The 14941-nt window shown below is 60.2% G+C and overlaps 1 protein-coding gene and 1 non-coding gene across 2 annotated transcripts; both read right to left on the bottom strand.

The window, feature by feature from the left end:
- Nucleotides 1-699: 699 nt before the first annotated feature.
- Nucleotides 700-14198, bottom strand: EIF4A1 (eukaryotic translation initiation factor 4A1). Its single transcript, XM_066593955.1, is given in 14 exon segments — nucleotides 700-1243; nucleotides 1448-1527; nucleotides 2291-2380; nucleotides 2581-2718; nucleotides 2812-2955; nucleotides 3198-3307; nucleotides 3861-3969; nucleotides 3971-4030; nucleotides 4101-4138; nucleotides 4141-4239; nucleotides 4335-4467; nucleotides 4537-4565; nucleotides 4568-4584; nucleotides 14161-14198. Coding segments are annotated over 14 exon segments (1215 nt in total). The 5' UTR covers nucleotides 14184-14198; the 3' UTR covers nucleotides 700-1098.
- LOC136613197 (small nucleolar RNA SNORD10) lies at nucleotides 3020-3157 on the bottom strand. Its single transcript, XR_010790460.1, has one exon. It is a non-coding gene; the product is annotated as a small nucleolar RNA SNORD10 (small nucleolar RNA).
- Nucleotides 14199-14941: the final 743 nt, after the last annotated feature.

The following is a 14941-nucleotide window of genomic DNA, read 5'->3' on the forward strand; positions in this document are numbered from 1 at the left end:
CTGCACAGTCAGCTGAATACAACGCTGGAGCTCCAACTAACGTCTCTGAACGCACAACTCGCCGTTCCTCCGCACGGATGGTATAACAGCGGGCGACCAGTTCCAGCGCCATTGTGTCTAAGAGAAACAGGAAGACTCCAGCGGGCAAAAGAGCGCAAAACTTGTATCACTGAGCAGCGGGAAAACATCCCCTGGTCAGATGGAGCCAGATGTCTGTTGCTGATGGGAGGTCAGAATTTGGTGCAAGCAGCATGAATCGCTGACCCCTTCCTGTCAGCCGGTCAGAACATGTCAGCACCGCCATCTAATCTGCAGGGACTACAAGAAGCTTCCTGTCCGCAGGGGCCGGTATTCCTGTAGGACAATGTCATCACCGAGTGGGATCTACACCGCGATGAACACTACTAGATGAGGCGCTAATAAAGGGGCTTCTCCCGCCTGCAGCAGCCCCCTTCCTACTGCAATCTCTTCTATACGAGGTTTCTCTTCTATACGAGGTTTCCTTGCAGTTTGGTGCAGCTACTCTCAGTGTACGGAAACCATCACTACATCCATTAAGGTTTCTATTCACTGACAGGATTCAGAGGTCTGACTTCATTACACAAGGACCTCTTCAAAGAGCAGCGCCCCCCAGCGTTACAGCACTAAGGGAAGGGTGGAGGGACCGGTGAAGATGGGGGGAAAGCATGAGACAAACTATATTGCAAAAACAGGCTTTTATTTAATAAATACTATACAGAGCAAAGAAAAATAAAAAAGGAAAGCGGCAACAATTAGATCTTTGGGGGAAAAAGTAAAAAAAAAGGTAATCTCCGAGTTGATCTCCAAGGTGGGGTTGTGAGGGTTGGTCCACTGATGGGAGGTAAGGGGGATTAGTGTTCATCAGGAAGAAGACACGAGTACAAGAGTTACGGCCACAATAACCTCAAAATAACATTTATTGAAAACAAAAGAATATAAATCATTTCATGGCATACAGGGGGCGCCGCTGAGCGCCCAGCCCCGCTGTCCTGGGCGAGGGTGACAGAGGGGGATTTTTTGTATTTTCCGTTATGCGTTTTTTTTCGGTTTTTCCTTTTTCTCCGCCCCGTCGGGGGCTCAGATGAGGTCGGCCACGTTCATCGGCATCTCCTCGATGGTTGTGTTATAAAATGTCTCAATGTCCTTTAGCGTGCGCTTGTCCTCTTCGGTCACCATGTTGATTGCGACGCCTTTCCTACCGAAGCGGCCGCCGCGGCCGATCCTGTGGGAGAGAGGTGGGAGGTGAATACCGCCTCCACAGGGGGTACCAGCAATATGTCGGCCATGTTTAAGTTGCGAGGAGCTACAGGAGCGGCAGTCGCGGTGGAGCATGGTCACGGTTATCTGCCAGGTGTCTACATTCTGCAGTCAGCATGGCGGCTGCGCAGAGAGGGAATACACCTGGCGCGGCACGCCGAGGACTCACCTGTGGATGTAGTTCTCTCTGTTGGTCGGCAAGTCATAGTTAATGACCAGAGACACCTGCTGTACATCAATACCGCGAGCCTGCAAGGAAGGAGACGGCGTTAAGCCATGTTCTGTACAGACCCCCCTGACCAGCTGAGCTACCAGTGATAAGAGGACCCTGCGGCGACACGACTGCGCTCTGAGCGGGGCGTCTCCTTACCCCCAGGGTAGCATCACATGACTGACGGCTGCAGAATACCCAACTGTCGTATTTCGTCGCACCACATGGTCCATGCAACTGCGCCCGGCTGCGATACGGACATGTGACAAGTGGGTGACGACAAGCTGTCACAAGGCCGCGGCGCACAAGTACCCTTGCAGGTCAGTCGGGCTGCAGTGCAGCATTTGATGTAGTGGCGCTCCAATGGCTTGCCATGTGAAGCAGCAGGAACACCAACCGGCCCAGACAATCACACTGGCAGCACTGGACCGTCGCACCCAGCGCTGACGCCAACTGCCAGGGACTGACCTTACAGGGGCACCGACCAGCCAGAGCCCATCAGTTCCTACAGCCACCATTTACTTCAATGCCCGTTACAGAAATGTTGGCCAAGCGCTCGGCTCTTTCCGGAAGGGTGTTGGCTTTTCGTGATACCCCTTAACCCTTTCACTGGATGCTAGTGGCCATGTACAGCTAATAGGACATTGCATGGCATTTAACCCTTGTGTGGTAGCAGAACGCAGGACTGCAACCAAGACTGGGTCAGGGTGGTACTACGAGGGTTAATGTGATCCCGCACTGCACCGAGCGACAGGAAGCTGCTGCCATCTGACATTCAGGCAGCGGACGGACGGGACTCACCAGGAGGTCAGTAGTGATGAGGACACGACTGGAGCCGGAGCGGAACTCCCTCATGATTACATCGCGCTCTTTCTGGTCCATGTCACCGTGCTGTGGAGGAGGCATGAGTTAGCGTATGAGCGGCGGGTGCGGACCGTGTCCCCACAGCATGAACAGTCGACAGTCACATGATCACTGCGCTGGGATGAATATGGGGAGATTGTTCTACCCCCGCCAGATATAAGAACACGTCACATGACGAGCCCTTGCCCAGTGACAGGGGACGGAGCTAGAGGATGGCAACTACTTACCAGCGCGGACACGGTGAAGTCACGGGCATGCATCTTTTCCGTCAGCCAGTCCACCTTCCGGCGGGTGTTAATGAAGATGACGGCCTGTGTGATGGTCAGAGTCTCGTACAAGTCACATAGCGTGTCCAGCTTCCACTCCTGCAGAGAGAGGCGGCACAGGTGAGCCCGACCGTTAGGCATACCTTCCAGGGTCCGACCCCATAGCAGGAGCCGATGACAGCCGCGCTCACTCTCCCGCTCCACGTTGACGTAGAACTGCCGGATGCCCTCCAGGGTCAGCTCCTCCTTCTTTACCAGGATACGGATGGGGTCCCTCATGAACTTCTTGGTGACCTCCAGCACATCGGAGGGCATGGTGGCCGAGAGCAGCACCACCTGTGAGAGACGGCGTTTAGGACGGCGCCATAATGTCCGCTGCCGCAGCCCCCCGAGGCGCGCAGTTCTCAGATAGTAATGTGTGATCATTTTCCCCAGAATCCTCTGCTTCAGACTGTTCCAGCCAGCAAAACGCAGACCGGAGAGCCGCAGCAGAGCGAGGCGGGGCTCAGATGACACGCATGGGGTCTCATCATCAAACTGCCGCCCCTCCTGTGCCGCCGCCGCCGCTGCCACCTTACCTGGGCGTTGCTGCTCAGCTTCTGGAAGATGTCGTAGATCTGATCCTTGAAGCCGCGGCTCAGCATCTCGTCGGCCTCGTCCAGCACGAACATCTTGATGTATTTGGGGGCTGCACAGAGGACCACCGTTAGTGTCACCAACCCGCATTGTGGAGCCCAAGCGTTTCATGGGCGCACGCCGTTCGGCCGGCACAAGTAGGCATCATATATAAAGTCCAGCCTGAAGGGCGCTACGTGTTCACACAGCTACCACCATTGTATCAAAGCACCAAACTAAACCCGGAGGGCCACCAAAGGGTTAAAACCCCCGACAACCAGACCCGAAGGGGGTACGGTCCAGCTCGTATGCGGAGGTCTGTTGTCACCAAAGGTTAAACCCCCAACAACCAGACCCGAAGGGGTACGGTCCAGCTCGTATGCGGAGGTCTGTTGTCGGGGTTTAACCCTTGGTGACATCAGTGATGTGTCTATAACCTCACTGATATACAGTAGAACTACAAGTCTCAGATGTCCCCACAGCATGAACCAGCTGACAGTCACAGGACAGCTGCGCTGGGATGAATATGGGGTACTCGCTCTGCCCCCGTCAGATATAAGATCCCACGCCATGCGACGGGTCCTTGCCCAGTGACGGGGGTGAAGGCGGCGCCCGCGGACACTTACAGAGGTAACGCCTGTTCAGCATGTCGAAGACTCTGCCGGGGGTCCCCACGATGATGTGCGGGGCTTCTGACTGCAGCTTCTGAACCTCTGCCCGCACATTGGTGCCCCCCGATGCAGGCGTGGCAAGAAGCCCCCATGTAGTCCCCAAGAGCCATCACCACCTTCTGGATCTGGAGGAGAGGACGCAGTTAGTGACCGTCGGGGAGGGGGAGCCGCCCGCGCAAAGCGTCAGACACCTACCTGCTGCGCCAGCTCCCGGGTAGGTGCCAGTACCAGCGCTGTGTGGCCTTCATGTCCAGCTCAATCTGCTGAAGGATGGAAATGGCGAAGGTGGCCGTCTTCCCAGTTCCAGACTGAGCCTGAGCGATCACGTCATAACCTGGGGGAGGAGCATCAAGTCATGTGGTCAGCGCCCGCTCTACCATCTGCAGGCCTCGCCCTGTGCCCACGCGGGCGCCGGCGCCGACCACTCACCCTTGATACAAGGTAGAATAGCTCTCTGCTGAATGGCAGACGGTTTCTCAAAACCATAGGCGTAGATTCCTCGCAGGAGGGACTCCGAGAGGTTCATGTCGTCAAAGCTGTCCACCACCTCGTTCCAGTTACTCTGTGGGGGGAGACAGCGTTACACGGGGGTCCGAGTGCCACCGACAGCAGCAGGCAGAGCGCCACCTACCTCAATGATGCCATCAGGCTCCATGCCCTCGGACCATTGTCTCTGGATCTGAAGAGAGCAGAAATAGATAAAATAAAGAGCGGCGGGGGGGGGGGGGGGGGGGGGGGCAGAACCAGGAGCAGTGGGGGGGGGGGGGGGGGGAGAGAACCAGGAGCAGCGGGGGGGGGGGGGGGGGGGGGGAGAGAACCAGGAGCAGCGGGGGGGGGGGGGCAGAACCAGGAGCAGCGGGGGGGGGGGAGAACCAGGAGCAGCGGGGGGGGGAGAGAACAGGAGCAGCGGGGGGGGGGCAGAGAACCAGGAGCAGCGGGGGGGGGCAGAGAACCAGGAGCAGCGGGGGGGCAGAACCAGGAGCAGCGGGGGGGGCAGAACCAGGAGCAGCGGGGGGGCAGAACCAGGAGCAGCGGGGGGCAGAACCAGGAGCAGCGGGGGGGCAGAACCAGGAGCAGCGGGGGGGCAGAACCAGGAGCAGCGGGGGGGCAGAACCAGGAGCAGCGGGGGGGCAGAACCAGGAGCAGCGGGGGGGGGCAGAACCAGGAGCAGCGGGGGGGGCAGACCAGGAGCAGCGGGGGGGCAGAACCAGGAGCAGCGGGGGGGCAGAACCAGGAGCAGCGGAGGGGGCAGAACCAGGAGCAGCGGTGGGGGCAGAACCAGGAGCAGCGGGGGGGGCAGAACCAGGAGCAGCGGGGGGGGCAGAACCAGGAGCAGCGGGGGGGCAGAACCAGGAGCAGCGGGGGGGCAGAACCAGGAGCAGCGGGGGGCAGAACCAGGAGCAGCGGGGGGGCAGAACCAGGAGCAGCGGGGGGGGCAGAACCAGGAGCAGCGGGGGGGCAGAACCAGGAGCAGCGGGGGGGCAGAACCAGGAGCAGCGGGGGGCAGAACCAGGAGGCAGCGGGGGGCAGAACCAGGAGCAGCGGGGGGCAGAACCAGGAGCAGCGGGGGGGCAGAACCAGGAGCAGCGGGGGGGGCAGAACCAGGAGCAGCGGGGGGGGCAGAACCAGGAGCAGCGGGGGGGCAGAACCAGGAGCAGCGGGGGGCAGAACCAGGAGCAGCGGGGGGGCAGAACCAGGAGCAGCGGGGGGGCAGAACCAGGAGCAGCGGGGGGGCAGAACCAGGAGCAGCGGGGGGGCAGAACCAGGAGCAGCGGGGGGGCAGAACCAGGAGCAGCGGTGGGGGCAGAACCAGGAGCAGCGGGGGGGCAGAACCAGGAGCAGCGGGGGGGCAGAACAGGAGCAGCGGGGGGGCCAGAACCAGGAGCAGCGGGGGGGGCAGAACCAGGAGCAGCGGGGGGGCAGAACCAGGAGCAGCGGGGGGGCAGAACCAGGAGCAGCGGGGGGGGCAGAACCAGAGCAGCGGGGGGGGCAGAACCAGGAGCAGCGGGGGGCAGAACCAGGAGCAGCGGGGGGGGCAGAACCAGGAGCAGCGGGGGGGCAGAACCAGGAGCAGCGGGGGGGCAGAACCAGGAGCAGCGGGGGGGCAGAACCAGGAGCAGCGGGTGGGGCAGAACCAGGAGCAGCGGGGGGGCAGAACCAGGAGCAGCGGGGGGGCAGAACCAGGAGCAGCGGGGGGGCAGAACCAGGAGCAGCGGGGGGCAGAACCAGGAGCAGCGGGGGGGGCAGAACCAGGAGCAGCGGGGGGGGCAGAACCAGGAGCAGCGGGGGGGCAGAACCAGGAGCAGCGGGGGGGCAGAACCAGGAGCAGCGGGGGGGCAGAACCAGGAGCAGCGGGGGGCAGAACCAGGAGCAGCGGGGGGGCAGAACCAGGGAGCAGCGGGGGGGCAGAACCAGGAGCAGCGGGGGCAGAACCAGGAGCAGCGGGGGGGCAGAACCAGGAGCAGCGGGGGGGCAGAACCAGGAGCAGCGGGGGGGCAGAACAGGAGCAGCGGGGGGGGCAGAACCAGGAGCAGCGGAGGGGCAGAACCAGGAGCAGGCGGGGGGGCAGAACAGGAGCAGCGGGGGGGCAGAACCAGGAGCAGCGGGGGGGCAGAACCAGGAGCAGCGGGGGGCAGAACCAGGAGCAGCGGGGGGGCAGAACCAGGAGCAGCGGGGGGGCAGAACCAGGAGCAGCGGGGGGCAGAACAGGAGCAGGGGGGCAGAACCAGGAGCAGCGGGGGGGCAGAACCAGGAGCAGCGGGGGGGCAGAACCAGGAGCAGCGGGGGGGGGCAGAACCAGGAGCAGCGGGGGGGCAGAACCAGGAGCAGCGGGGGGGCAGAACCAGGAGCAGCGGAGGGGGCAGAACCAGAGCAGCAGGGGGCAGAACCAGGAGCAGCAGGGGGGCAGAACCAGGAGCAGGACAGCGCGGGTGTGGGGGGGGGGGGGGGGGGGCGCAGAACCAGGAGCAGCGGCAACCAGAGAGCCGACATCACAGGGGAGCTCCTCGCTTGTTGGCTAGTGTGTCAGCGCAATACTGGGACGCCATTCTTACCACCTGATGTGCAACACACGTAGGAGGAGCTGCGTATACAACGGGTTATCATCACTGCCCCCCCACCGTGGCACACAGCAGACTACATCACTGCCCCTCCCCCCCCACCGTGGCACACAGCGGGCTACATCACTGCCCCCTCCCCCCACCGTGGCACACAGCGGGCTACATCACTGCCCCTCCCCCCCACCCGTGGCACACAGCGGACTACATCACTGGCCCCTCCCCAACCGTGGCACACAGCGGACTACATCACTGCCCCCTCCCCCCACCGTGGCAACACAGCGGACTACATCACTGCCCCCTCCCTCCCACCGTGGCACACAGCGGGCTACATCACTGCCCCCTCCCCCCAACCGTGGCACACAGCGGGCTACATCACTGCCCCTCCCCCCACCGTGGCACACAGCGGGCTACATCACTGCCCCCTCCCCCCACCGTGGCACACAGCAGACTACATCACTGCCCCCTCCCCCCCACCGTGGCACACAGCAGACTACATCACTGCCCCCTCCCCCCACCGTGGCACACAGCAGACTACATCACTGCCCCCTCCCCCCACCGTGGCACACAGCAGACTACATCACTGCCCCCTCCCCCCACCGTGGCACACAGCAGACTACATCGCTGCCCCCTCCCCCCACCGTGGCACACAGCAGACTACATCGCTGCCCCCTCCCCCCACCGTGGCACACAGCAGACTACATCGCTGCCCCCTCCCCCCACCGTGGCACACATCGGGCTACATTACTGCCCCCTCCCCCCACCGTGGGACACAGCGGGCTACATCACTGCCCCCTCCCCCCCCACCGTGGGACACAGCGGGCTACATCCCTGCCCCTCCCCCACCGTGGGACACAGCGGGCTACATCCCTGCCCCTCCCCCACCGTGGCACACAGCGGGCTACATCCCTGCCCCCTCCCCCCACCGTGGGACACAGCGGGCTACATCACTGCCCCCGCCCCCAGTGGGCCCCTCCCCCACGGCATAGGGGGGGTCACATCACTGCCCCCGCCCCAGTGGGCCCCTCCCCCACAGCATCCGGGGGGTCACATCACTGCCCCCTCCCCCACAGCATCCGGGGGGGGTCACATCACTGCCCCCTCCCCCACAGCATCCGGGGGGTCACATCACTGCCCCCTCCCCCACAGCATCCGGGGGGGGGGGGTCACATCACTGCCCCCTCCCCCACAGCATCCGGGGGGGTCACATCACTGCCCCCTCCCCCACAGCATCCGGGGGGGTCACATCACTGCCCCCTCCCCCACAGCATCCGGGGGGGTCACATCACTGCCCCCTCCCCCACAGCATCCGGGGGGGTCACATCACTGCCCCCTCCCCCACAGCATCCGGGGGGGTCACATCACTGCCTCCTCCCCCACAGCATCCGGGGGGGTCACATCACTGCCCCCTCCCCCACAGCATCCGGGGGGGGTCACATCACTGCCCCCTCCCCCACAGCATCCGGGGGGTCACATCACTGCCCCCTCCCCCACAGCATCCGGGGGGTCACATCACTGCCCCCTCCCCCACAGCATCCGGGGGGTCACATCACTGCCCCCTCCCCCACAGCATCCGGGGGGTCACATCACTGCCCCCTCCCCCACAGCATCCGGGGGGTCACATCACTGCCCCCTCCCCCACAGCATCCAGGGGGTCACATCACTGCCCCCTCCCCCACAGCATCCGGGGGTCACATCACTGCCCCCTCCCCCACAGCATCCAGGGGGTCACATCACTGCCCCCTCCCCCACAGCATCCAGGGGGTCACATCACTGCCCCCTCCCCCACAGCATCCAGGGGGTCACATCACTGCCCCCTCCCCCACAGCATCCAGGGGGTCACATCACTGCCCCCTCCCCCACAGCATCCAGGGGGTCACATCACTGCCCCCTCCCCCACAGCATCCAGGGGGTCACATCACTGCCCCCTCCCCCACAGCATCCAGGGGGTCACATCACTGCCCCCTCCCCCACAGCATCCAGGGGGTCACATCACTGCCCCCTCCCCCACAGCATCCAGGGGGTCACATCACTGCCCCCTCCCCCACAGCATCCAGGGGGTCACATCACTGCCCCCTCCCCCACAGCATCCAGGGGGTCACATCACTGCCCCCCTCAGTGCCCCCCGCCCCCACAGCATACAGGGGGTCACATCATTGCTCCCGCCCCCAGTGGGTCCCGCCCCCACAGCATCCAGGGGGTCACATCACTGCCCCCCCTCAGTGGCCCCTCCCCCACAGCATACAGGGGGTCACATCACTGCCCCCCCCAGTGGCCCCTCCCCCACAGCATACAGGGGGTCACATCACTGCCCCCCCTCAGTGGCCCCTCCCCCACAGCATACAGGGGGTCACATCACTGCCCCCCCCCCACAGCATACAGGGGGTCACATCACTGCCCCCCTCAGTGGCCCCTCCCCCACAGCATACAGGGGGTCACATCACTGCCCCCCCCCAGTGGCCCCTCCCCCACAGCATACAGGGGGTCACATCACTGCCCCCCTCAGTGGCCCCTCCCCCACAGCATACAGGGGGTCACATCACTGCCCCCCTCAGTGGCCCCTCCCCCACAGCACACAGGGGGTCACATCACTGCCCCCGCCCCCAGTGGCCCCTCCCCCACAGCACACAGGGGGTCACATCACTGCCCCCCCTCAGTGGCCCCTCCCCCACAGCACACAGGGGGTCACATCACTGCCCCCTCCCCCCACAGCACACAGGGGGTCACATCACTGCCCCCTCCCCCACAGCACACAGGGGGTCACATCACTGCCCCCGCCCCCTCAGTGGCCCCTCCCCCACAGCACACAGGGGGTCACATCACTGCCCCCTCCCCCACAGCACACAGGGGGTCACATCACTGCCCCCTCCCCCACAGCACACAGGGGGTCACATCACTGCCCCCTCCCCCACAGCACACAGGGGGTCACATCACTGCCCCCTCCCCCTCAGTGGCCCCTCCCCCACAGCACACAGCGGGTCACATCACTGCCCCCAATTACAGTCCAATCTGCATTTTCTGCTCGTGGAGGAGAAATAAAGCGCGACGGCGGGAGATCACAGAGTCAGCGGATCCTGCATCACCGAACCGCCAGCGGTTATATCCCCTCCCGTATACAGACCGCTATATAACACACATCCCCTCTCCCCACACTGTATATACGCTGGTACTGCAGTATACATATATCCCCTCCTGTATACAGGGTGGTTTATACCGCTCCCCTCCCCCCACACTGAATATACGCTGGTACTGTGGTGTATATATATCCCCTCCCGTATACAGACCGCTATATAACACACATCCCCTCCCCCCCCACACTGTATATACGCTGGTACTGCAGTATACATATATCCCCTCCTGTATACAGACCGCTGTATATCACCCCCTACACAGTATATATGCTGGTACTGCGGTATACATATATCCCCTCCCCCTCCTGTATACAGACCAGTATATACCGCTCTTCTCCCCCACACTGTATATACGCTGGTACTGTGGTACACATATCCCCTCCTGTATACAGGGTAGTATATACCACCCTCCCCCTACACTGTATATACGCTGGTACTGGGGTAGATATATACCCCCTCCTGTATACAGGCCGGTATATACCGCTCCCCCCACACACACTGTATATACGCTGGTACTGTGGTATATATATCCCCTCCTGTATACATAGTATATACACTGGTACTGGGGTATATATATTCCCTCCTGCATACAGGCCAGTATATAGCACTCCCCTCCTCCACACTGTATATATGCTAGTACTGGGGTGTATATATCCCCTCCCCTCCTGTATACAGGCCGGTATATACCGCTCTCCTCCTCCACACTGTATATACACTGGTACTGGGGTGTATATATATCCCTCTCCTGTATACAGGCCGGTATATACCGCTCCTCTCCCCCCACACTGTATATACTCTGGTACTGCTGTATACATATATCCCCTCCCCTCCTGTATACAGGGTGTATATATCGCTCCCCTCCACCGCAGAGTATATACGCTGGTACTGGGGTATATATATATCCCCCTCCTGTATACAGACCACTATATACCGCTCTCCTCCCCCCACACTGTATATACGCTGGTACTGTGGTATATATATCCCCTCCCCTCCTGTATACAGACCAGTATATACCACTCCCCTCCTCCACACTGTATATACGCTGGTACTGTGGTATATATATATCCCCCTCCTGTATACAGGCCAGTCTATACCGCTCCCCTCCCCCCACACTGTTTATATGCTAGTACTGGGGTGTATATATCCCCTCCCCTCCTGTATACAGGCCGGTATATATCGCTCTCCTCCTCCACACTGTATATACACTGGTACTGGGGTATATATATATATCCCCCTCCTGTATACAGGCCGGTATATACCGCTCCTCTCCCCCCACACTGTATATACACTGGTACTGGGGTGTATATATCCCCTCCCCTCCTGTATACAGGCCGGTATATACCGCTCTCCTCCTCCACACTGTATATACACTGGTACTGGGGTGTGTATATCTATATCTCTATATCTCCCCTCCTGTATACAGGCCAGTCTATACCGCTCCCATCCCCCCCCCCACACTGTATATATGCTAGTACTGGGGTGTATATATCCCCTCCCCTTCTGTATACAGGCCGGTATATATCGCTCTCCTCCTCCACACTGTATATACGCTGGTACTGTGGTATATATATATATCCCCCTCCTGTATACAGGCTGGTCTATACCGCTCCCCACCCACTGTATATACGCTGGTACTGCTGTATACACACTGGTACTGCTGTATACATATATCCCCTCCTGTACACAGACCGGTATATACCGCTCCCCCCCCCCACACTGTATATACACTGGTACTGGGGTATACAAAAATCCCCCTCCTGTATACAGGCCGGTATATACCACTCCCCTCCCACCACACTGTATATACACTGGTACTGGGGTGTATATATATCCCTCTCCTGTATACAGAGCAGTATATACAGCTCACCTCCCCCCACACTGTATATACGCTGGTACTGTGGTATATATATCCCCCTCCTGTATACAGGCCGGTATATACCGCTCCCCTCCTCCACACTGTATATACACTGGTACTGGGGTGTATATATACTCCCTCCTGTATACAGGCCGGTATATACCGCTCCTCTCCCCCCACACTGTATATACACTGGTACTGGGGTATATATATCCCCTCCCCTCCTGTATACAGGCCGGTATATACCGCTCCCCTCCTCCACACTGTATATACACTGGTACTGGGGTAGATATATACCCCCTCCTGTATACAGGCCGGTATATACCGCTCCCCTCCTCCACACTGTATATACACTGGTACTGGGGTATATATGTATATCCCCCTCCTGTATATAGACCAGTATATACCGCTCCCCTCCTCCACACTGTATATACGCTGGTACTGGGGTATATATGTATATCCCCCTCCTGTATACAGGCCGGTATATACCACTCCCCTCCCACCACACTGTATATACACTGGCACTGGGGTGTATATATATCCCTCTCCTGTATACAGAGCAGTATATACAGCTCACCTCCCCCCACACTGTATATACGCTGGTACTGTGGTATATATATCCCCCTCCTGTATACAGGCCGGTATATACCGCTCCCCTCCTCCACACTGTATATACACTGGTACTGGGGTGTATATATACTCCCTCCTGTATACAGGCCGGTATATACCGCTCCTCTCCCCCCACACTGTATATACACTGGTACTGGGGTATATATATCCCCTCCCCTCCTGTATACAGGCCGGTATATACCGCTCCCCTCCTCCACACTGTATATACACTGGTACTGGGGTAGATATATACCCCCTCCTGTATACAGGCCGGTATATACCGCTCCTCTCCTCCACACTGTATATACACTGGTACTGGGGTATATATGTATATCCCCCTCCTGTATACAGGCCGGTATATACCGCTCCTCTCCCCCCCCCCCCCACACTGTATATACACTGGTACTGGGGTGTATATATATCCCTCTCCTGTATACAGAGCAGTATATACAGCTCACCTCCCCCCACACTGTATATACGCTGGTACTGTGGTATATATATCCCCTCCTGTATACAGGCCGGTATATACCGCTCCCCTCCCCCCACACTGTATATACGCTGGTACTGGGGTATATATATCCCCTCCCCTCCTGTATACAGGCCGGTATATACCGCTCCCCTCCCCCCACACTGTATATACACTGGTACTGGGGTAGATATATACCCCCTCCTGTATACAGGCCGGTATATACCGCTCCTCTCCCCCCACACTGTATATACACTGGTACTGGGGTATATATATCCCCTCCCCTCCTGTATACAGGCCGGTATATACCGCTCCCCTCCCCCCACACTGTATATACACTGGTACTGGGGTAGATATATACCCCCTCCTGTATACAGGCCGGTATATACCGCTCCCCTCCTCCACACTGTATATACACTGGTACTGGGGTAGATATATACCCCCTCCTGTATACAGGCCGGTATATACCGCTCCTCTCCCCCCCCCCCACACTGTATATACACTGGTACTGGGGTATATATATCCCCTCCCCTCCTGTATACAGGCCGGTATATACCGCTCCCCTCCTCCACACTGTATATACGCTGGTACTGGGGTGTATATATATCCCCTCCAGTATACAGGCCGGTATATACCGCTCCTCTCCCCCCACACTGTATATACGCTGGTACTGCAGTATATATATCCCCCTCCTGTATACAGGCCGGTATATACCGCTCCCCCCCCCCCCACACACACTGTATATACACAGGTACTGTGGTATATATATATACCCCCTCCTGTATACAGGCCGGTATATGCGGCTCCCCTCCTCCGGGGGCCACGTGCAGCGCCGGAAGTGGCCGCCATCTTAGAGGGAAGCTCTCCGGCTCGGCTGCGGCCGCCATCTTGTCTTCTCCCCTCCCCCATCCTCCTCCGCTGCACACGTGCGGGCCAGCGGCGGCCGCCCCACACAACCCCAGTTAGGAGTCTCCGTCGCTTCGCGACCAGCGCCCGGGCGGGAGGGAACCATACCGGCGGGAAAAGGCCGCTGGAGCCCGTGTGAGCAGCGGAGAGCGGGTGGGCTACAGCCAGGGACCCCGCACACAGAGGCCGGCCGGCGGGCAGCGCAGGCCGCGGCGCTCGGAGCGTCACTCACCGGTTGTCGTAGCTTGCAGACATTCTTCTGAGCGGAAGCTTGCTACAGCCGGCGAAGGCTTTTATATACGGTGCCCACGAGCCCACCCGCAGCCCGCTGATTGGCTGCCGCAAAAGGCGGTGCCCTGACTTCAACAGGGCAGGGCCAGACGGACCCCCGCTGATTGGGTGCCCAGAACGTCTATCATCCAAATGCGAGCCGGCTCGAAGAACTATTGGTTGATGGACGATGGAGCCACGCCCCATATTGCGACGGATTCTTTTACCTTCCATTCCCCTTTCATTGTACCGCCCCCATTCCTCCGCGCCACCAGCCATTGGCGGGAAACAACTCGTGACCTGCTCCCACAGCGGCAAACCCGCCAAGCATCTCGGTCTCTTATTGGGTCATTTTTATGTCACTCAATACATAGTAACCACTGATTGGTTTACTGGGCTGTCAGCCCTGCGAGACCGGCGTCTGATTGGTTACTTCTCTTCTGTTCCTCCAGGAAGTGATGTATGTCGTATTTCACACAAAATGTAGCCGTATCCCTGCGCTGGTCATGCGGCTCCTGTGCCGGCGTGTCGTCCGCCATGATGACCGGCCTGCGGCTCACCTCCTCCCCCTGCGGGCCGGGGTGGGAACATCCCGCGGACCGTTTATAACATTCCCGGCCTTATTTCCCCGCAATGTCAGGAGCCAAGTCACGTGTCAGATAGCCGCCGCCCCCCAGCGGGCTGTAAGATCACAGGCAGCCGGGCGGCGATGAAGGTCCGGCAGAGTCCTGAGCGCAGAGACC

Source organism: Eleutherodactylus coqui, chromosome 2 (genome assembly GCF_035609145.1).
Source record: "Eleutherodactylus coqui strain aEleCoq1 chromosome 2, aEleCoq1.hap1, whole genome shotgun sequence".
In the NCBI taxonomy this organism is placed as follows: domain Eukaryota; kingdom Metazoa; phylum Chordata; class Amphibia; order Anura; family Eleutherodactylidae; genus Eleutherodactylus; species Eleutherodactylus coqui.